We start from the raw sequence: 23,925 nt of genomic DNA, 5'->3' as shown, positions 1-23,925 counted from the left end.
AATGGAATTGTTGATGATTTCAGAAATGCTTAAAACATTCACTCGGTTCCATGTCTGCCAGTAGGCATCGCAGTTTGCGTGACACGGGAGTACACTATCATCCGCGAAAAAGCGAGAGCACAGACGCATCCGACATCTCGGAGCTCAAAGTCATGGCTCTCTCGGGTCCCTGATGGACTACGGCGGAAAAGCGCTGCGCGTGCTGAGCCTGCGTGTCACCTGCGCTCTCGATTCGAGGGAACTCATAAGACAGATGCGGGAGAGGCGGAGAGGACGTGCCAGTGTGTCACCAGTGCCATAGGCTTTTAATGGATTACTGTCGGCACGGAATCAAGAGGTCGCCCAAATCCCAACATCCGCACGCTTATTCTATCTAGGGAGACCCTCCTAAAGGCCAGACCAGGATTCCAAAAAGGGCGGACCTTTCCATGCTCTTTATACCAGCTCGCTGATCACATGACAACAAAGCGTCACCGCTGCTATTGAAGAGATAAAAAATATCCGGCTTTGTTAAATAATCTAAAGAACTGTGAGGTTCATTTGTATCTTTATCGGTCACCGCCGCTTATTCCACTGGTTTAGTGGGAGTGTTCCTCTCCTGGGTGAAATGCTGCTGTCTTCTGACTCGAAGATAAATGATAAGCGTCCAACGTGAAAACAGACCTTAATTAAAACAAAGGGCCCAATATATGACAATAATTCAACCACTAAATTAAAGCATTAAAATGTTCATAGGGTTGGATTGTAGGCCTACAGTATATTGACTGAGGAGGACAGTAGCCTATGCGAAATCCAGATCAGGACGTCACCATAACTGGCAGTGATGTTCCTATTGGCTGTGGCTTAATTATTCTGCGTGTCAGAGTGAACGAAATAGAGTTTTGAGAACCGGGGCGCAGTGAGCCGGGTCAGGGCTTGTATGTGGTTTAACCACATCTAAAGTGTTTCTAGTCCAGGAGGGGTGAGCAGGCGCTTTCCGTGCCACGGGGTACCATGAAAGCACTCCCCTGCCACGGCTGCTCTGGGTGACAAGTCCCATGAATATATAGAGATTCGCACGTGCTCTATTAATTTCATATGCACGAAATAAAACCTGTTTAAAGTTATAATGGGTAGACCTATGTGTGCGTTTTGAAAGTGCTTGAAAAATCCTTCTGCTCTCCAACTAGGAGTAGCCTAATGTTTTTGAATGTGACATAGTAATAGCCTAGCCAGTAGGCTTTCACAGTCTTTTTCTGTTAGGTTGCGTGTTCTAATCTTTCGAGTAAGTGGAAAAATCATTTATTTCAAAATATTCCGCTGCCCTACCGAACGTTTACAGAAATTATTTCTAGATTTGCATCCATATGGAAAAAGCTCGCCGATTCTACCTCGTATAATTCTCTGAGGTGTTCTCTGCAATTCCAGACTTCATAATTTAATGCAATGTGAGCATATATTATGATATAAGATTAAGCTCTTTATGATAAATTTATTTATTCATTCGTTTAACCAAAATATGTAACATTAACAACTGGACTGGGGCTGTTATTGTTGCTGCAGAATAGGCTACACTTTATCTCGTTTTCCAGTAGATCACACATTTGCCTCTAAAAGTGCACGTAATTATCACTAGAGATATGGCGGGTTGTTTATAAACGATCTTCTATTAGTAAAATAATTGATAGTCTTATACTCTTGAAGACTTATATGGGTCCTATATGGGACCAAGAATAATGCCCGTCAGCATTTATCCGGTATTGTCCTATAACGGAACAAAGTGTAAATATTGTTCCACAGCTATAAATACACTTTAATTGATTTAATTAATTTTCCACAAAGCAATAGGCTAAGTCTACCATCAAATAGGACTAGTAACAGATGTTAATAACGCGTATAAAAAGCATATTTATTTGAGATTGCATATTGATCTCATCTGAGGCAAAGTCAACATATAACTCAACAAAGTTATTAAACTAGGCTACATCAGAGGCCAGGATTTGAGTATCAGGTTTTCACGTAATCAACGTATCGGAAAGACATTATTTCTGGTTAATATTATGTAAGTTAAACTTGTACCTTATATCCTTACACAAATACCGCACAAAAGAGACCCGACTATACGCTGGTTGAGCATTATTCTTGGCCCAGACCAGACCAGACCAGTGCAGGCAGGAATGGTTTCTGGATCCAGCCCACTGCGTCGCATTTCAGTCCTGTCGTCACTTCCGTCATCCTCTCTCGCTTCCATCTTGCTCTTCGCATGTGTTTGCTGCTAGCGTGCAGGTCAGTGAGGAGCTCTAAATTACTCTATTTCCTGCACAACCACTCCTGGTTCCGAGGCTCAAGGTAAATAAGTACCTTATTTACCAAACGCGGCTGCTGTTTTGTAGGAATCACCCGCGGAAAGATGCTTGAATAGGCTCGGGTGAGACGGCCCTGCTGGGAGAGACCCAGGCATGAGCGCGTGAGATTAGCACTGCTGCTAGCTCACTGCAAACAAACTCTACGAGCCTCCACACGCGATTCGATATCTAATGTTTTTACATTTATACTTATAAACCGAATGCTAATATCGTTTTAATTTGTTACGACTTTTCCGTCAGCGTTTAGTCTTATCAATTGGCTAACGGTTTTCTTTGTGGACCAAGAGCATCTGCTTATTCAGAGAGAAATCCCGTCGCATTGTTTTGTATTTAAAACGTTAAATGGCTACATAATAGTGTCGGCCTGGAAGTTTTACGTTGCGGGTGTAAAAACGAACTACCTGACTTGACTTGACTTGAGTCAAGTGGTCGCTCTTGCTCAACAGGCCTGACAACAAGCTCCATCATTTGCTCTTTTTTTTGTATTAGCCGCTGCACAGCAAATAAAAGTAGTTTCTGACTTGTTCTGTGCGTTTGAAAATGAACAAGGGCGTGAGCTGTGCGATTTAGTAATGGCTGTGCATGTGTGTGTTGAAGTTTTCTTGTGGACTAATAAGATGTTTGTCCGCTGAATGTGTCATTCAGACCGCACCCCTACAACTCATTTGTGCTTTAACTTCACTACACAATATCATTCACATCCTTCTGTGTGTCTTACAGATGAAAGAAACGATAATGAACCAGGAGAAATTAGCCAAGTTGCAGGCACAAGTCCGCATCGGTGGAAAGGTAAGAGCTTATAATGCAAAAACCCCATTGAAATTTGGTTAATGTGTATTTACTTCATAAATGTCTAGTCAAATAAGAGTAGTTCCTCACTGACACATTAATGGTATTTTGTTTTGATAGGGTACCGCCCGCAGAAAGAAGAAGGTGGTCCACAGAACGGCCACTGCTGATGACAAGAAGCTTCAGTTCTCCCTGAAGAAATTGGGAGTAAATAACATCTCTGGCATTGAGGAAGTAAGGTTTGGTTTTGGCTGAATACACACATTCTGTATTTAAAAATGTCTAAAATCTCTTTCCGTGTACACTTTGTCTTTCAACTGTCATACTGTTGCTTTGCAGGTGAACATGTTCACAAACCAGGGCACGGTAATCCACTTCAACAATCCCAAAGTGCAGGCCTCACTGGCAGCCAATACCTTCACCATCACAGGCCACGCCGAGACCAAGCAGCTGACAGAGATGCTGCCCTCTATCCTCAACCAGTTGGGCGCTGACAGCCTGACCAGTCTGCGCAGACTTGCAGAGGCCCTGCCCAAACAAGGTGTGTTCAGTTCTCGAAAATGGGTCAGATTGCAGTGGCAGTGTCACATTTTATTGTTTTTTGATTTTGTGCAGCTAGTAAACTAACTAACCTCACGTAATGACAGTCCCGTGTGTGTTGCTAACCAGAGTATGTGAGCGGAGCGGTATGATTTTGAATGGAGGGAGGAGCGGATTTTGTAAAAGTCGGAGCGTCGTGGTTTTCATTCGCTCCAAGGGCGCTCCACCACCGCTCCATCACGAGTACAATTCATGCCAACGGCCCGTAATATAACTGCACATTTAGCAAGAATTCACGTTAAACATATTTAGCTATCTTGATAGAGAAGGATCACTCAAATCAGAAAGAATGTGAAGGCTATGATAACGGCAATGGACATAGCGGGAATTTATAGGGTAGTTATTAAGGAATTTGTTTGTTCTTTCTAGATACTGAATATTTTCAGGTGAAATAATGATTTAAACAGGTACAACACTTATTCACACGCAATCGCTGTCTCAATAATGCATTCAAACAAATGTAATCTTATACAGTGCTACTTCATCTGCATCCGATTTCGAATGAGCAGAAATCTGTAACAAATGCAGCAATCCATAGGTAAAATAACTGATGAAAACGTACTGTTATTTTCATCACAAACAAAATTTGCACTGCAAAAAGCATCAATAGCCTACCTTTTAATGCTGACAACCATGTTATTAGCTTGTCATGTGGTAGGAAAAAAGTTTGCACCTTTCCTTGGACATGACTACCTATTTTCACAAATATATATGACTCAAGTAATCACACATGCTCAGTTGATCTCTCTCTCATTCGTTGTCTGTTTAGGCTTGTTAAGTGCAAATCTATGGAGTCTCCGTACAAATCAGCATGGTACACATTGTTATCATTACTAACTTATTTAATATTCAGTACACATGCACGAAGTGTAAAACGAGAAGGGCATAACCCTATGAAAAAAGAAAACACACAAAAATCGCGGTTGCTGCGGTTCTTGTATTCCTCTGCGGTTTGCTTGTCAATAGCGCGGTATTGCGGTTATCGCGACAGCCCTAGCTGACAACCATGTTATTAGCTTGTCATGTGGTAGGAAAAAAGTTTGCACACTAGTGTTCCAATAATCCACTTTGAAAGGCTCCTGTCATTTTATTTATTAAATTGTTTTCTTTTAATATACGTTACGAACAGAACTGTGATATTTCAAACATACTGAAATACTTTAGCCGCGGAGCGGTGTTTCTGATATCAGTGAGCGAGGGGTGGAGCGGGAGCGGGAAATGGTGAACCCAGAGCGGAGTGATTATTAAATGCGCGGAGGGGAAATTGTTGCCACTCCGCTCAAATACTCTGTTGCTAACAGGTGTAAGCACGTTTCGGTGGAGGAGTGTTTCATTGCTGCTGGTCTGTTCCTAGAGAGTATACTTTAAAATAGACTTTTAGCTGGTCATTTAAGCCTAGATTGAGAGTGCAAAGGAGGAATTCATAAGCTTTTTTGTCTGCTGAACCTCTTTAACCTAAAATATTTTTCTGAAGTACTCCCTGAGAATAGGTTAGTATTTCAAATATATAACACCACTTTCACGTGTTGTCATTCTTTGATGTTGGTAAAAGGTCGAATCACATGCACATGTAAACAAAATGTTTTGTCTTTTTTAGTGTCTGGGTGTTATATTAAAATTTTTACATTTGATTTAATTAGTTTTTCACCAACTCTAAAACCGCAGTTTTGGAAATATCGGTCAGTTTGGGAAATAATGGTTTTCTTTGTATTTAATTTTAATTTTACGTTGTTTTTAATTGTTCGTTTTTAATCAACTCACAAACCCCAGTTTGTGAAACCTTGGTCCAAAGCAAGACTAAACTTTATTTTTCATGCAGAATCTACTGTAATGGAAAGTGAATTATTTCTTGTTTGACCTGGTTGAAGTTTTTTTTTTTCCTCCTAATTTGGACTAATGTGTTTTTGAAGGCTTTTAATCCAAGATATTTCTTGCTCTTCTAGGGCTTATTATTAATCTGAGCTGATGGATCCCATAACATATGCATGTTTAGTCCTGTCATTTTGGAAATTATATTTTGTAGTCTCTCTTGGCAGTGTTATCATTGTAATTGATGACTGTAAATGCTCTAGAATCTCCAACTAAAAATGTATTGTTTAAAAAGGTGAATGGTTGTACATTATTATAAGATTTTCTCCAATTTGTTTCAGCTGGTGATGGAAAGGCACCGGTAGCTGGTGGAGAGGAAGATGATGATGAAGTTCCAGGTCAGTATGTTGCTCTGAACTTTTTTGTTCCAATTTCCTTTTTATTTTATTATTTTTTTAAACAATCAGCTCTCATAATTTAAGTCGCAGCATGTACCATAAGATTATTTGCTTACATTTTCTATTATTCCTTGTGTATTTTATATGCCTCCTAGCTTGAGCTCTACAATTATTACCATATGGGTTTCTGTGCATGTGGTAATGTAAGCAAAGCACGCTTGCTTACGTTAGGGCAGCGTCTCAGCATGTGGTGTGGAAATGTCCAAAAAAGGAAGGTTTCAGCAGGTTGTCTTGGCTCTTACACTGTCATCATATACAAGTGTTTAAAGTCTCCTCTATTGTTTATGAGCACTGAAAGCTCGGTTTGCTTTTCTTTTTAAAGAGAGGGGGTCAAACACATAAGGTTGCCATTACAATTCCCCAGTTCTCCTCCCTGAGCAAACTCCAGTTAGTAACCCAAGTCTTGCACATGAACAGTATGATTACATCTCCGACACTGCAAAATTAGCTCACCCGTGCGATGACAAAAAGGGTTAACCGCTTGCGCCATTGTGCCTATTACTGAGATTCAACCTTTTCTGTCCCCTCTGAAAACAAAGTCCAGCCTTCTGTTAGTGATTTCTATTTTGATGCCCTGAGGTAGAAAAGTTGATGTTCCATTTATCAGATTTCATCTCCTAAAAGGCAACCTGCTTTTGATCCTGTGGTTTCATTTTTACAGCTGTGAACTTTTCAGTCCCCCAGTGCTCGTTTATGTTCTTTATAGAAATTACTTACACACGTGGGCACACAAGTGAGAGAGAAGCACAGAGATTGCCTTTTCAGATCATGTTTCTATAAACATTCACAGATTGTTTCATGAAGATGAAATTTAGTTTGTCACACTCACATTTATTAGATGTCCGGTGTTTCTTCATAAATCCTGTTTCCCCCGTGTTCAGTTTTAGACCCATTGAATTGTCATTGACTACAGGTAGAGCTGGTATTGTTTGATTGAATCCTTGTTTTCTCTCTTTGCAGACCTTGTGGAGAATTTCGATGAGGCTTCAAAGAATGAGGCAAATTAACATCATGGGAAGGAAAGACGTTTGAAATCTCTGGTCTCAGCGGAGACTTGTGGGACTTTTTTTTTCCTTTTATAAATATATTGCATCCCTGAATCTCCTTTATCTATTTCGTGCACTGCTGTGACCCTCATGTGTCCAAGCTGAGAGTGTGAGATTGATTGTACCACACAAGTTCACGCACAGTTTTACGAGTGTGTGTTTTTGCTTGTGCGGTCCAAGAGGCATCTTTGCCTCCACCTTCCCTGTTACTGGGGCTCACTCATTTGGAGCCCGTCTGAATCAACATCTGGAAATAAACATTTGTTATTGACAAAAGGCTTATTAAATACTGTTTTGTCTTTTTGTTTTAATTGGGGATGAGGTCACTCCATGCTATCAACTTGAAACAAATCATTTTCAACCACAATTAAGATGATTCCTAAGGGATTATTAGTACATAAAAACTTGAACACTCATGTTAGAAATGCAGTGGATTTCTACTTTTTTTTTTTTTCAGACAGATCAGGCACATCCTTCAGTATAAATTAAGGTTTATTTAGTGTTGTAGCACAAAACGTACATTAAAAGAGGGCAATCCAAAGTCTAAAAACCTGACAAAAAAATGTTGGTGCAGCAGTAAGTCTGGCAGTTGAACTAGTACTTGGACATCTCTCACTGTAAATTGTTACTGTAAACCTGTTTTCACCATGTTCTTTTCCACTTGATTGATTCTGAAGTACCCATATTTAGATTTACTTAGTTTCCTGAAGCCTTCATAATACCAGTCAAGTTTAATGTGAAACAGCTTATTTTTGCATTAAATGGCTATATAAATATCTTTTCAAGTACACATTGCAAGTAAAGATCAGTGACTTAAAACACATCACACTGAATAAAAACCACATATATATCAGATTCAAAAAGCTGAAGTTCTGATGTCATCATTTGCCATGTGTTTTTGATCTGTGCATTTGCATCTTCAACAGTGAATTATAAAAATGACAATTAACTTCATATAAAGTGTGTTCTGCAAACGTGAAATGATATTGTCCACTTCATCATACTGAACACTCATAACACTTAAATATTCTCTGTAATTATTCTTGTAGTTGCTACGGTTATTCTTTGATACCTTGCAGAAGCTTCAGAAGATGAGCCTCCAAGACCTGTTGGACTGGGAAACAACAATATGAAGAATTACAATGACAATAAGACCAACACAAAACAGGTATAATAGTCTTAATATTAATTACTTAAACTTAATAAAACAGTCCTGTCTTAAGAAAGCTAAGTTTGATGGCAGTATTCATTTAACACTTGGTAATCATGTTATAGTTACCATTTCGGTGTCCCATTGCCACAGCCATGTCCATAGCATTGAACCCAGAGTCAGACTCCATGGTTGGGTCAGCTCCACTCTCTGTCCAGTGATCAGAAGTAATATTAACAGTTAACCAAACCTATGAAGAATACCTACACACTGGATTGCATTGCAGTGAAATGAAATTAATTCAAAGTAAGCCTTTTACCTAAGAGGATTTCCACACAGCGAACATGATTACCATGCACTGCATAGAGTAACGGAGCGCCACCATTCTGGAAATACATAAGCACTGCCTTATGTGCAAATCAGTTTTTTGCTTAAACACACATTGATTCTGGCTACTACACCTCAGAGTGCAAGGTTCAAGTCATAGTGAGAAGTATATTCATGCCATATAACAATACTAGGAAATAAAATGACACCTACTCAAACCTCTCATCCATTTGCATTGCTATAAAACTACCAGCTTAATTTGGCAAAAGTCACTAGTCTAAGATTGTCATTCCCAGGTCATAGATTTAGATGTCTTCAGGAATCAGTGATGTGACTGCTTACCCAATCATACTCATTGACGTCAACTCCACAGTCGATTAGCATTCTGACAATATCTGTGTACCCTTTACTGCAGGCCAGTGACAGCGCACTCTCTCTTCCCTTGGCCAAGAGATGAGGATCTGCACCCTGAAAGGAAAGAGCTGTGAGTATCTGGAGATTCAGCTATAAAATGTTACTTCTGCTTTGTGTGTCAGGTGATTCTTTCAAGTCTTTTAGCTACAATTTCAAAAGAATGAAAGAGAGGTGACAGAATAAAGAATTGTAAAAATACAGAACAGTGAGCTGATGAAAGATGGCAGCAATTGAGCACTGACACGAAAAGGAATGCTAACTGATAGCTTTGTGCAGGTAGTTTTGGACTACAGTTAAACAGACAACACTGAAGGAATGATGTAGTGAGTGTGTATGGTGCGCTCACACTCTGTAACAGGAACTCCACTACAGCGATCTGTCCATGAGCTGCTGCCCACATCAGTGGGGTGAATCCCTCTTCATCCTGCAGGTTTATTACAGACTCTAATTCAAAGAAAAACAGGAAGGTAAGGTAATTTTAGACATGATACAGACCTAGATATATAGTTAAAACTACACTACTTTTTAGAAGTCTGGGGGTCAGTCAAATGTTTCAGTTTTGTTTCTGAAATAAATTAATGCTTTTATTCAGCAAGAAATCAAGTTGATCAAAAGTGACTATAAAGACATTTGTAATGCTACAATAGATTTCTGTTTTACATATATGCTCTTCTTTGGAACTTTTTATTCATCAATTAATCCTGAAAAAAAAAAATCACAGTTTCCATCAAAATATTTAAATGCACAACTAGTTTTCAACATTGATAATAAAGCGAAATGTTTCATCAGCACTTAATCAGCATATTAAAATGATTTCTGAAGGATCGTGTGACTCTGAAGACTGGCGTAATGGCTGCGTAATGGAAAATTCAGCTTTTCTATTTAAAATATATTGAAACATTTTAACTTCTAATAATATTTCACAGTATTATTGTTTTATTGTATTTTTGATCAAATAACTGCAGCATTGGTGAGCATAAGAAACGTTAAAAACATTTACAACCCCAAACTCTGAACAGTATGTAGTATGTAAAAACAAATTGCTTCACATGAATTTTACAAACAAACTAGCCTTGTTCTATTCGACTGGCTAAGAACACCATCTCTCCTTGTGCTGCCAACTGATGTATAGACAGTGCTAGAAAAGAGAAAACATGGATATGGTCATGGTTATAGTTTTAAAGAGTAGGTTAACAAATATCAAAGGGCAGTCTTGCCAAATGAAATGAGAAGACTTACAGTGAACGAGCAACGGTGTGGATGAGACCTCATTTCCACGGTGTTTGTTGGTGAGCGTGGTGGACTGCTTTATCGGAGAGAAATGTTTGGTGGTTGATGGCGTGTACACATGCCTAACCTGAATCCCAGGTGAGGGAGATGTTTGAATATTACACTCCGCTGTAGAGAAAGGAAGAAAAGAAAAAAAAACCCAGGACATTTTAAAGTCGTTTCTGACAATTATATTGAGAAAAGTTAATTTTGTTCCATTCATTTGCTTTACCTTTAAATAACACAGAAGCCACCTCCAGATCAGAGTTCACCTGGTCCTGGATATTTTTACTATCTTCCTCATTCAGTGACTTCACAAAGCGCGAACACACGTTCATGTCAAAGCGATTGGGTAATATAAACTTAATGCCCATGGCGTTCTGTGAGTTGCTATCGTCTGCTGAGCCAATGCTGATGGATGGCTCCACCTTGATGCCCGTCACCTCTGGTAATGGGCACAAACCTTCCATCTCCTCTGATGCCATTGGCCGCTCAGAATCTGTGATATTCCAAAAGAAGCTACTAGGCCTATAGCCTTTTCCTTAAATAGCATCAAACCCTTATAGAAAGTGGATGATGTTTAGTTCCCCTGCAGAATGGAGCTTTTGTGCCTCGGATATTTAGAAAGAAATTTACATTAGTTGAAATATGTGAACAATCTGATTAATCTGATTTAACACACTACAGCTCATATGAACAACCGTAACTCATGTCTTCTTTGTTGAATAATTTGAAAGGCTGTTACATTGGTGACTTTTGTGTCTCTGCTTGATTATAGAACCTCACAACCATCACTAACAGCAATACTGTACTATAAACCCCCAGCTGACGATTCCATGAATATTATTATAGTATCATAGCAGATTTCATGCTGGAAATTAAACCATGCACGTTCGAAAAAGCCCTAACCTTGGAAAACAATACATAATCTCACATGCCCGACAAATGAACGCGTTTAATGTCAGTGTGACTAAAACAAGGTTTGCCAACCAGCTAACGACTGTTATAGGTTACACTGACTGTATTTTATCAATAAAGAGGAAGTGAAACTCTACTGTACAAATACTTCTTAATTCCAGCATGTGCATTTCCTCAGTTAAAACACAGACAGAATACAAGAGTCACCGGGTTAAGTTAGTTCATTCTGCGGCATAGCTTGATTTCTAAAACAGGATTAACGGCCTGAGGCTATTATCTTATTTCAGCATTTAAAAAAAACATTGTTGAACATTTTACCACAAATGTAAACCATCGTCTATTTAAATAATGCAATCATACCTACCGAGTTTATTAATATCGTTTGTTTTGAAATGACGGGTTGTTCTTGAGGTTGAGTGTAAATAAAGTTTTTCGAATGCAGAGTGGGTGGAGTCAAGTGTGTTCATTTATCTACAGTTGGATATGTAAATGCATGCTGTACATTGTAATTACATTGTACCCATGGTAAGATGTGATTTGTCACTGCTATTTCTTCAACTCTCGCTATAAAAATGGAAATAAATGTTTTCCACACAAAATCTAAAGATAAAAGGCATTTTAAAAGAAGCTAAATTAAATCATGAGAGGGGATTCAAAGTTTCCAATGTGACCTTCATATAACAAGTTCAAGAAACACCCTGCTGCAGTTACTGTAACAAAATGGCCCATCTTCCAAAACGTAGGTTTAATTCAGGATAATTGGGCCATTTTTTACCAGTCATCTCAATGGCAAAAAGTGTCCCTTTTTACCTGAATTCACTCTAATGGGTTGAAACTGCAATGACAATGCCTGCCTTATGCAACTAGTTGATTGTTATTTTATTTTTATTTGTTATTACATGAGCTCTAACATGAGTGATGTTTGTTTGGAGTCTAAAGCAAATCTTGCATGACATATTCAGTGATTTTTTTTTTTTTTTTGAGTGTGTGCTCACGAGTTCTTTTCATTTGTTTATTATTACAAAATGTTTGTGTAATTTTGGAATTAGTGGTCACTGGATATGTAATCCTCTATCAAAGCCATTCTCAGAACCGAGTGGAGCAATGCCTAAAATCTGGTCCAAACAACTGAAAAGGAAACAAAGTAGACTAGAGACTGGCCCACTGCAAACCACTGGAAAAACATCCAGATAATAACATTTCCATTCTCTGCTTGGGTGCAGCTGAAATGTTCAGTGCAATTTGATCAGACAGCTGCATTTCTCACTGTAGTATGTAAGGGATGCTTGATGAAGACAACATGAAAATTATGTTTGGAAAACTTTTTTGTTTTGTTTTTTTTGTCATGCATGCATTTTTTTTCATGAATGCAAATGTATAATTATTATTACTAATTATTGGCGACATCAGAAATGGATATTATATAATATATGCTTTTTTGAACATTTTAGCAATTTAAAAATATTAAAAAAGGATTTTTTACACGGCACCCCTGCTCTCGACAAGTGCCGCGGCACCCCGGTTGGGAAACACTGTCCTAGAGTCTACTTGCTTTAAGAAAGTTAAATTCATTGTTTTTTCTCACTATCCAGAAAGCCTGTGCTTTTGAAGTTTATGGCATTTTTCATACATCATGACCACTATGTGATTTTCTATTCCTCTATTAAGTGGCTCTGCGATCATGCATTTATATTGCTAGATTTTCCCTCTGATTGCACAACGCTAATCAGATTATATGGGATATACTTAATATTTCTACATAACCTGTCAAAGTTCTGCTTTAGCAGCCTCTAAGCCCCATTCACTTTTGTGTTCATAGTTAGCTCTCTAGAGCACTGTTTGTACAGACCCCTGTGTAAACGAAGGAATTTAGGGCAGTGATTGAAATAGACACTATTACCAGCCTGCAACCCCAATCTTTAGATACACACAGCAAATGGACATTTTTGAGGTAAATTAATCACTGTGTCCTTTGTCAAAGTATTTTATAGAAAGTCAATTATATCAAAGTCTTATAAAATGCCTTTTCTATTCTCTGTCTTTTATCATCCTGGATGTAAAGTTTACTGTTTCTGTGTTGGAGAATTGAATTGAAAGGCTTCACAGAAAACTTTGGGTCACATATGAGAGAGCTGCGACCCCTTTGGTAATAGGTAGTATAGCATGGTTACAACCAGATCCTAATACCCTTAAAAATTACTGTAAAATTGTTGAAGTGTTAGTTATTGTGAGGCCGATTGTTTTGTACATTGTAATGGACTTTTTTTTTCTTAGTGGATGCTTTAAGACAATAAAGCATTTAAGATAAATAAATATAAACAATTTCAACAGCCCTGCTTGAACTATGTGCAGAGAGCTTTTCTGAGAGAATCTGATCTGAAGGATCTAATCCAGCTGCTTGCTGTTTTTGCTTGACTCTGACCCCTCGTGTTTCATGGCTTTAACTCTTTGTTTGTTTTGAGTTGACTGAGAGACTAATTCACACACACATGCCTCTAAAGCTCCAAAGTGGTGATTTCTTAACTCAATGATTAAGGACTTTGCGGGATGAGGCAGCATTTTAAGCTCTTGTTTAGGACTTATGTTCCACTAATCTTTTTTTTCTGCCTCTAGAAGGCCTGCTTCAGTCAAAACTAAATTTCATCCCAATCCCTACTGAACCATATTCTAGTTTTGATATTACCAATGATATTCATAAAGGCCATTTATTGCATGGAGCATACCTTTTTCAAAATAAATAAATAAAATAATATAAAAATAAAACTCTTGAGATATAAAATCTCTTTTACAAGAGGGTCCTGGCCAAGACAGGCAACACACATATTTTTAACATTAAAAAAAAACATTTAAACAAAACAACATACATTAATTCACATAAACAAAAATATACACTGAGTAAATCCAAGACAAAATAATTTGAAATACACTTAAATGAATTGAAAGAGACCAACTCTTTGAGACCAACAATTTAACTTGTAGCTGGTTCCAATCAGATGAAGCAGCATAACTAAACACCCTTTTACCCATATTTGTATGAATTGTCAGGATATTTAAAAGATAAGAATGTTGTGAATGAAGATCATAACAACAATCACCTTGTTTGTTTGTTTGTTTGTTTGACTGCATGTGCAGAAGACCAGAACTCAAAAGAGGATGCACTTGCCCTATACAGCATGCCAAGGCTATACTGTCTATAACAGCGAACAGAAGAATTCCAGAGCATAATTATACACATTTGACCTGTTTCTGTAATTACCAAGAACAAAATAATAATGCTGATTAAGCCAATGGTTTAAAAAATCCTAGGTATTAATGATCTTGGACAAATACGAAAGGGTGAATTTGCATTGTTTGAGTTTCAGCACTTAACAGAATAATCAAACTCTGTTTTGTATGCCGGATACGATTAGAAGTGATTTGAAGAATTTGACAAATCCAAGTAAAAAAAAAAAAAAAGAAAAAAACTTATAATCTGTTCCAACACAAACACACATAATGCAGTATTTGTTGAAAAGTTTTGCTGAACCTTAGAGGAGATTAATACCGGTAGTTTAAAAATTAGCATTGTATATACAGGCACTGACAAAATAAATGGAGGGTGGTTTGAAAATATGCAGCAATTTTGTAGACGAGCTGCTTAGTATAGACCATTATTAAGGTTATGAGTTTCATGACGAGGGTCAAAAATTGAACTCAAAAATGTAAAATGCCACTTTATTTTCCTAGTTTGTCTGACATCATTTTTATATCCTAATTTATAGATAAATAGTCCTTGACTGTCACATACGCAGCTTTTGATGTGTCTGGTGTCTTTCTTATTTTCTTCATCTTTTGTTTCCTCTATGACAGCATCCTTATGCACTGAATTTTGGTTGTTATTTTTTAATATTTTATTTCTAAATCTGTGCTTTTAGATAATTCCATAATTAGGCCGTTTGAAAGCCCATTTTCACCACAAAAGAAAAAATGCTTTGGTAAATTACAGTTTTGACAAAGTTATAATTGTGAGAAAAATTTTATTACAAGTCAATTATGAGATAAAAAGTCCAAATCATGTCATAAAAAGTAATAATTATGAAATAGAAGAAATTATGACATACAAAAAAAAAAAATTTATAATTCAACATTATGACATTAAAAAGTATGACTTGAAATCACTAAGTGTGATGTAATTGTGAACTGGTAAAAGACAGAATGGCTTTAGCAAGTCACATCATGATGACAGAAATATTAAACAAAAATAAAAGATCACAAAAGTAAAAGATTAACACACATAAATATGAATAGATGTTCTCACATCCTAATCAAAGTTTGATTTTTTTGTCATGCTTTTTAGCTTTTATATCTTAATTGTGACTTTTTTAACATTTGGGACAACAAAAGTGGCATCATATTCTGACATCACTTTAAAAACGAATAAAATAGTCATTTAAAAAAAAATTTGCATTAGCAAATGTGTGACTTGAAAGTGTTTGTCATTTTCAACAAGCAAAAGCAGGAAACAAAATGTTTCATTAAAATATGATATTTATGTGTTATAGTGGAAAATTATCTCCTATTTTCACTGATCCAGAGATTTCTTCTTTTTAGTTCTCCAGTTCAGTTAGGTAGTTGAAAAGTTTGAAGGAAGCGCTGTGAAATGTAGCTTGGTAAACGTGCTCACTGCTGTGCCAATGGAGGACTCAGGCCAGCCAGAGCGAGAGATCGTTGCCTGACTGAAAGGCACTGAGAGTGCAGTTGTGACTTTTTTAACATTTGGGACCAGAAAAGTGGCATCATATTCTGACATCACTTTAAAAATGAATAAAATAGTCATTTAAAAAAAAATTAACATTAGCAAATGTGTGTGTGACTTGAAAGTGTCATTTTCAACAAGCAAAAGCAGGAAACAAAATGTTTCATTAAAATATGATATTTATGTGTTATAGTGGAAAATTATCTCCTATTTTCACTGATCCAGAGATTTCTTCTTTTTAGTTCTCCAGTTCAGTTAGGTAGTTGAAAAGTTTGAAGGAAGCGCTGTGAAATGTAGCTTGGTAAACGTGCTCACTGCTGTGCCAATGGAGGACTCAGGCCAGCCAGAGCGAGAGATCGTTGCCTGACTGAAAGGCACTGAGAGTGCAGTTGCGGTTACACGGAGTGAGAGGACTCTTGTGTTCCCAGAGATCATGTTTTTGGACACCTGGGTCAAATTTGGACTTAGGCCTAAACTTGTACACTTTCAGATACACATTTACAACAAACAACTCCCAAAGAAGTTTCTATTTCTTTTTGCATATATACAACATAAAATTGGCTGTGAACTTGCTAGTTTGGCCATATTAGTATTATTTTGTTGTATTTTATCAGAGTAAACTGTTATTTTGTCTTATATTATCAATCGTAAATAAATAGAAGATATGGCTGTTTAAGAACTGACTGGCTTTCTCACTGTACATTTCTCTCTTTTTTTGCCAACGCCCTTCTTTTAGTCGTCTCTGTGTGTTCTGGGATGTGAGAACATGTAGAAGGCTGATGGGAGATTGGGGACTAAATCAGGAGCCAAAGAGGGGCAGCAGTGGGAGAGTTGCATGCTGAAGTTATTTTGTCTTATATTATCAATCGTAAATAAATAGAAGATATGGCTGTTTAAGAACTGACTGGCTTTCTCACTGTACATTTCTCTCTTTTTTTGCCAACGCCCTTCTTTTAGTCGTCTCTGTGTGTTCTGGGATGTGAGAACATGTAGAAGGCTGATGGGAGATTGGGGACTAAATCAGGAGCCAAAGAGGGGCAGCAGTGGGAGAGTTGCCTGCTGAATATAGGCCGATAACGTGAGACCCTGCTGAACAGCCTTTGCATGTTCTTCCGGTCAATATGATTTCTCCTTTATTCAGAAGTCGTGCTGGAGCTTTTGTGGCCAGTCTTTTCTCAGTTCCCCTGCTGTTCTTCACAGCAAGGACGTGGACCATGACGTGATCCCACCTCTCTCATAGAGTAAGGGAGTCAGACAGACAGATATTGTGATGGAGGAAGGGGGACTGTTGGTGTTGTTTGTGCATTTGCTCATAAGGCACTTCTTAGGTCACAGCCCAGCTCCAGTCCACAGGAAGGATGGTGGTTTGCTCGGTGGGAGATTTCTTCCCTTCCACCTCATGCAGTGACTGTCCGGTTACATTAATGTTGACTATTAATTTTCAAGTGAGGCCAAAATTGTATCACCAATCAAAACATGGCCTATTTTAATTTTATAAATCAAACTACCCATAAATTCTTTTAACTGTTCATACCTTCACTCTCTTCTTATTTGTGATTGTAGTCACATATGTCACCACCTAACGTCTTACTGACTACAGTCAATTATCTATGCTTAGTTAACTAGATTCATGAGATGTTTGTCTGTATTAAAGTAGTAGAATCCTGTAGAATCCCAAAGAAAGTCGTTGGAGTGAATAAATGCAAGAATGGGACATTTGTATGGTAAAGGTTCCCCTTACTGCCTTCATATTTACTTCTATTTGCATCTTCTGTCACACAAAATTGTGTTGCTTCATCAGTATTTAATAAAACAAACTATTTTTTATGATTATACCCTTTGGGACGGTTATGGGCTAAAGTTTACTATTGACTAATTCAGAACAGCATACTAGCATACTACTCACACTATTTCTGGTTTAAAAAGAAATGGTAAAAAATAGTAAGAGTAGTATGCTAGTTTGCAGTTTAAAATGCGTCATGTCTTCTCGTCTTCTAATGGCTACACTCAGTGCTACTGATGCAGTGTGCAGTGATGTCCAGAAGATGGCAGTCTAAACTCTGATATTACTGAAACTCACACTATACAGTGGGTATAGAAAATAATCCCCTCCCTTTAAAATAATCACATTTTGTTGCTTTGCAGCTTGAAATGAAAACGGACACCGTTTTTGTTTTATCCAGCTGTATTTACTCCGTACAACTTATAACATCCAAGTGAAAGATGTCTGAACATGTCAGAAAAAAAAATATATAAAAAAACCCCAAAATGAATCACTGAGTTGAACAATTATTTTGTTGAATCATCTTTTGTTGAACCGTCTTTTGCTTTAATTACAGCTTTAGTCTGTTGGGATATGTCTCGGTCTCTACTAACTTTGTACATCTAGACTTTGCAATATTTGCCCACTCTTCTTTGCTAAACTGCTCCATTCTGTCTTTTTGTTTGCCTCAAAAGAATCACAGCATTGAGTGAGAATTAAATCACACTTGTTATTGTATTTTTTTTTTATTTTTCAGGTAACATTAGACAGAGAAATCAACCAGAGGTTCACAGAGAAGCAGAAAAATGAACAAAACTTGGACAAATACATTTACACAATTGTCCTCCAAAAAAACTTCATTCATTCATTATAAACATGGCACCACAGTGTATTTTGACTGTTTCGTTTAATCATGTTGTGACACAAAATAATGTTGTTACCCACTAGAATTATGCTTTCTGTTTAATATCTCAATTAAGCCAAGGATTCACAAGAATAATGAATGGCATGACTCATACACAATATTTTTTAGGCTCATTAAACATCACCTACCAGATTGTCACTGATCAGCCACTAGGTGGTACTCTATTTGTATATGGTTGAAGCACAGACTCTTATCCTCTGGTGGGTTTTCTGGTAGAAATCTGTCTGTGATCCTTGGACTCAGTCCAACCTGTTGGAGAACAGATAGGAAGGGTGGGCACATTGATTGACTTCCTCTCCATTTCCTGTTCAATTGCCAGGGGCACTTTCAGTAAACTGATCCTGTGTGACTTTAGGAGTGACACTTCTTGACATGTCTTTTTATCTGTACCGACCAGGCACAGTAGGTGTTAGATGATTTAAGAGTGATATGGTTGTATATCCTGTTTCACAAGCATATTAACATGATTTTTATACCTGGCTGGTTTAAACAGATAGTTTACTTTCAGCTGTGGTCTATATCACTGGCATGATCCTAAAGTAGCATGTAATAGAATAAAACCTAATAGCCTTTCTGTTCTTTACATATTGTTTAATGTATGACACCTTTTTGCTTCTGCAATTCTGAAAATAATAATTTGTGTTTTAAACGACATTAAAATGTACATATTTATTGTCATGTAATGCCACTTGCCAAAACCTGTTTATAAGGAGTATACCTTTTCAAAATAAATAGTATAAAGCTCTTAGTAAGTACTATGATGAAGGTTTAGCTCTTGAATATTAATTTAGTCATACTGACGTCACTTGGTTACCTTTTCTGCGGTGTCAAGTCAAGTAGCCTACTTAATATTCATAACCCAAACCTTCACCGTAGTAGGATTGGTTAATGCACGCGTTGGGGGGCAGGGCCATCATCACACACGGCGTTGAAGAGAGAGTGAGCGCCGGTGGCGCATCCACAACCCCTGTGTCCATTCAAAACAGTCGGCATTGTACAAGTGCAAGTCACGCACACGGATGTACCGGCCGTGAGTCAGTCAGGATACTTTGTACAAGCAATTTGAAAGCTTTACATTGTGAAGTTGAAGAGATTACACTCGTATGGAGTGAGGTAAGAGTTCTGTTTTCGCATGTCTTGTACAGGTGCGGACGCGCTTTCATTAAAGTGTTGGGAAGTAGTCATCCCCCCCCGGCTTCTAAAATGGAATCTTATTTTCGTCTTCGAATAATGTTGTAAACGTTTTGTAAGTTGTGCCGGGAAGAATGAAGCTCCAGTGAAAACTGTCAGTTGACAGCCGCAGCGATGGGAACTGTAGCACTGTAAAATGTTTTTAGTATAACATTATCTTTGTTTACATCAGTTTAATCTACCGAAATCATTTCTGTCGTTTCTACTGGATTTTATTTAAAGGGGTCATATGATGTTGCTAAAAAATAACATTATTTGGTGTAATGAAATGTGTTTATGCGGTTTAAGGTTCAAAAAACACATTATTTTCCACATACTGTACATTATTGTTTCTCCTCTATGCCCCGCCTTTCTGAAACGCGTCGATTTTTACAAAGCTCATCGGTCTGAAAAGCGAGGTGTGCTCTGATTGGCCAGCTATCCAGTGCGTTGTGATTGGCCGAATACCTCAAGCGTGTGACGGAAATGTTATTCCCCTTACCATACTGTGATGCCGTGTCCCGGCGCGACGAGACAAAACCAATGAAACCCATTACAAACGAGGCAGTTGAAAACTGAATTCGACAACTGGTATATATGTCTGTATGTATTAAATTTGGATAATTTAAAAAATGAAATATCCACCATAAATGAGCATATCTGTTCATGTCCACACAAAGGTGTTTGTGAATGGTTAAGCTAAAACAATTTGGGAGCAAGAAGACTCAAAGTTTATTTTTTTCTTTCTTTTTTTTAAACAAAATTTTTTACTAACATTAAAAAGAAGTGTCTCATAACAGTGGAAAATAATTGGGAGATTGTATGGGCAGTGTGAAGATAAATGGTAACCCTTGTTCAGCAAAACATCAGATTTGCATGCAGTATTTATACACTGTGTTTGGAACTTTAAAAAAAAAAAAAAAAAATTTTTTTTTTTAAATTTAAAAGCAGAAATGTGAAGCTTGTTGTAAAAGCACTTACATTAATTCTTCTTTTTAAAGCTTAAACTCTCTTAAAAGCGGTAAAACTCTTTAAATATCATTTTTTAACAGTCATTTTTAAGAGTTTTAAGGTTTATGGTGCTGGTTATCATGGTAGCTTTAGTTTAGTAAGTAACTTTTTTCCATGCTAAAATCATGTTAGTACACATCTGTTGCCTTATGACTATATTATTGAAACAATAAATATTATTGGCCCAATTCACTTCCATTGTACATGCCTCATTGTAAATCAGATTTGCTTTTTTTTTTAAATGTTATTTTAGAACATTTCAATAGAGCATTGTCATTCTGAACCAGTGTTATTTTAGTATTATTTATATACAGTTTTATATATAGCTTTTTTATTTTAGTCCAAGTTTTATTAATTTTGTATTGTGCTTTTGTCATATTTATTCGTTTTTATATTTTAAAATATATTTTTATACAAATATTTTTATATAGATTTATTTTAATTTCAGTTTTAGTATTAGTAATTTTGTAGTTCAGTTTTTTTAAGTTTAATAATATTTATATATCTAATATGTATATTTTATTTCAGCTTTATTTCATTTAACAAAAAATTTAGTTAAAGATAATGACACTACTTGTTCTCTGAAAAGTCAGACCCAAATTGCACTGCACTGAGTGATGGGAATCAAACTTTTATAAGTTTTTACTTTGTGTATGTTTCACCCCATCACCAGAGCTCAAAGACCTCATATTTTTCTTTGCTACTGTTCTGATCTGTTAAAGGTTGTAATTGTGATGGATTCAGTGTTACACAGAGTGATACAGAGGACATCTGGCATGTGTCAGTAAACTGCAGGTGGAATGTGAGCGCGTCTGGCTGAAGTCAGCTTGATTTCACCCAGAGAAACCGAAGCAGACAGAGGTCACTCAGGGCACACCCCCTCCTCTGCTCACTCTGTTTGTGTTTTGTCTTTCTGCTGTGTCCTGTTCCATCCTGTTCGTATGGTTTGCCTGTGTCTTTTTTTTAGAAATTGTTTTGTTAAATCTTTTCTTGTGTGTGTGTGTTTGTTTTAGGAGGCTGTCAGTTTAGTTGGTATCATAGAGTAAGTCATACTTACTTGTTTTTGAAATGGCAGGGTGTGGCAATTACACCATAAAAGCCCTGAGAACACTCCAAATCCCTTTAATGCCTTCCAGGTAAAACTGAATTTGCTGGTGTGTGCGAGAGAGAGAGAGAGAGAGAGAGATCATGATAATACGGCGCTATTGCTCTTCCCAATAAATAATAAAAAAAAAAAAAACAGAAGCCCGCATATGAGTAACTAGAAAGACTCATAGACCTCATAAAGTATAATTTTTCCATCATTTTTGGACTCCAGAGCACCTGCTGGAATATTGTGTTGGGTTAGATGGAGAGAAGATATTCATTCCCAGTTTTTGGGGCCTGGCTGGTTGGGATTGTGTAACAGTGTCTCAGTTTCTATCTAAAGGTTGATCAGAGCCGATGAGTCTGTGAGCTCCAGGCGAAACCATCGGACAACCATCACTGTTTCTCTCTTGGCCTCATGTTTTCCTTATTTACTAATTCGTTCTTGCACAAATATGCATTCATATACAACATATATTTGGGATATGTTCACCAGGGGTGTTGGTCTATGTCTAACTGCAGTAGCCTATTCATGGTTTCTGTTTCACAGTGTGTTTGTGTGCGTCATTGGATCTGTAGGCTGTATTGAGTTACAGGTGACGTCATTGTCTCATGAAAAGTCACCAACTACGCTAGCATTTGTGTGAAAACAACAAACAGGACTCTTTTTAATGTCTCTGACATATTTATACTTTCTTTTGTGATTCACACCTGTCCAACTTATGTGTCGAAATAACTAATGTCTGAAACGCATAACATGATGACCTTGACCAAACACACTACCATAATAATCTCTTAAAAAGTACGACTGCAGCTAGAACCTAGAATAGTTTTACAGCCTGATGCCATTAGAGAATTCCACAAACAAGTTTTTTTTTCTTTTGTAGTTCTTTAAAAAAAAAACATGTGTATGAAAACCCAATAAACTGCTGCAAGAACCTGGAAATGAGTCAGCATTTTTGAACTTTTGGTTCCACTGTCCCAAGGTCTTTGAATGGGTTCTTGCTCAAATGTTTTGTGTTTTAGTCTATACGCTTTTACAGCCTTGTTGCGTCTATACTTTATATACGCTCTTGCAAACTTTTCTAACTCAAACTTTCCAACTGGTAGATTTTAAGTAAAGATTTAATGAGTTGCCGGAAACTTAGTCATAGTGATGTTGAAGTCATGCAACCATCGTGTTGTTTGTTTATAGCCAAACTTTAGCTTTCTCCTAAAAAATTACATCATGCCTGCAGTACTCATCAAATGCTCATCTGAAGAATTTATAATTAAGGGACATTTACTCGCTTTCATGTCATTCCAAACTTCTTGACTTCTTCCTCCAGTGGACAACAAAAGATGACCTTTTGGACCCCTTTTTGGACCACATTGATTTTCATTGTATGGGAAAATATAAGACATTTATCAAAATATCTCTTTTATTTTAAGAGGTTTTTAACCTTTAACCTTTAACTCGCATATGCGACTAAATCTTCACTCTGGGTGTCTAAATGATGTCTATTGTTAGCCATTGGCTAATAAATTCTTAGATTTTACTCGCCAGTGTGTGTGAGAGGCTAAGTACAAGTTTAGCACAGATACATTTTCACTCGCTGAACACTGACCGAGCGCTTGAAAGTTTAAGTCTCCGGCAAGCGATCTGTACTATTTAGTACCCTTTCAGTCGGTCACTTTCGACGTCACGTCAGTGACCGACGAATTGGGATCTCGCTTTGGCATGCGATGATTGCATCTAGCCGAGTATAATTAGGCAGCAGGTGCAACGCATACTCGGTAGGGTTGTGACGGTGAGGAAATTTTCCCACCGGTTAATTGATGTGTGACAACACCGGTAATACCGGTATCCCCGTGGGGGCGGGGGCGTTCCCTCTTTTCCTCGCTTTCCCTCGCTTCTAAATAGCTTGTAAAAGCGGCGTGCGCATTTTACTTTCACTTTGGCGGTACGGCGCTTCAGCGGTGGTGGTTTCCCGTGTCGAGTGGGTTGGACACATCAGGCTGCACTATCCCCTGTTTGTGTTGCAGGCGGCCATCTCCCCTGTGCGCTTCAGCACATATAAAAGAGCAATCTCTAAAAGAGCATTCACGGGTGGACGTCTTTTTAAAGATGA

At 37.5% G+C, this 23,925-nt stretch overlaps 3 protein-coding genes across 11 annotated transcripts in view; 2 read left to right on the top strand and 1 right to left on the bottom strand.

Annotated features, from left to right (window-relative positions):
• The first annotated feature begins 2,161 nt into the window (after positions 1-2,161).
• On the top strand, positions 2,162-7,323 carry LOC107757525 (transcription factor BTF3). Of its 2 annotated transcripts, none has more exons than XM_016575023.1 (6): positions 2,162-2,265; positions 3,066-3,134; positions 3,255-3,368; positions 3,474-3,675; positions 5,885-5,941; positions 6,962-7,323. In XM_016575023.1, the coding sequence occupies exons 2-6, from the start codon at positions 3,066-3,068 to the stop codon at positions 7,006-7,008; spliced, it is 489 nt and encodes a 162-aa protein (XP_016430509.1). In that variant the 5' UTR covers positions 2,162-2,265; the 3' UTR covers positions 7,009-7,323. The 2 variants fall into 2 exon arrangements, with proteins under 2 accessions (XP_016430509.1, XP_016430508.1); XM_016575022.1 differs by having other exon boundaries at positions 2,247-2,328.
• Positions 7,076-15,805, bottom strand: LOC107757524 (ankyrin repeat family A protein 2-like). Of its 3 annotated transcripts, none has more exons than XM_016575020.1 (9): positions 15,789-15,805; positions 10,440-10,818; positions 10,178-10,336; positions 10,011-10,076; positions 9,285-9,382; positions 8,867-8,992; positions 8,517-8,583; positions 8,327-8,407; positions 7,076-8,161 (listed from the first exon to the last, which is right to left on the bottom strand). In XM_016575020.1, the coding sequence occupies exons 2-9, from the start codon at positions 10,690-10,692 to the stop codon at positions 8,106-8,108; spliced, it is 906 nt and encodes a 301-aa protein (XP_016430506.1). In that variant the 5' UTR covers positions 10,693-10,818; positions 15,789-15,805; the 3' UTR covers positions 7,076-8,105. The 3 variants fall into 3 exon arrangements, with proteins under 3 accessions (XP_016430506.1, XP_016430504.1, XP_016430505.1); XM_016575018.1 differs by lacking the exon at positions 15,789-15,805 and adding an exon at positions 11,490-11,571 and having other exon boundaries at positions 10,440-10,706; XM_016575019.1 differs by lacking the exon at positions 15,789-15,805 and adding an exon at positions 11,490-11,558.
• Positions 15,806-19,492: 3,687 nt separating this feature from the next.
• The window catches only part of LOC107757522 (rho guanine nucleotide exchange factor 28-like), an 86,106-nt gene continuing 81,673 nt past the window's right edge, over positions 19,493-23,925 (top strand). For all 6 annotated transcript variants that reach the window (XM_016575017.1, XM_016575014.1, XM_016575016.1 and 3 more), the window contains exon 1: positions 19,493-19,660. The gene's annotated coding sequence lies outside the window, so the exon portion shown is untranslated. The remainder of the gene's footprint in view (positions 19,661-23,925) is intronic.

This window comes from Sinocyclocheilus rhinocerous, unplaced genomic scaffold (genome assembly GCF_001515625.1).
Source record: "Sinocyclocheilus rhinocerous isolate Xijiao unplaced genomic scaffold, SAMN03320098_v1.1 scaffold984, whole genome shotgun sequence".
Taxonomy (NCBI): Eukaryota; Metazoa; Chordata; class Actinopteri; order Cypriniformes; family Cyprinidae; genus Sinocyclocheilus; species Sinocyclocheilus rhinocerous.
Note: the sequence above shows the minus strand (reverse complement) of the source record. Positions and strands in the feature narration are given on the sequence as shown.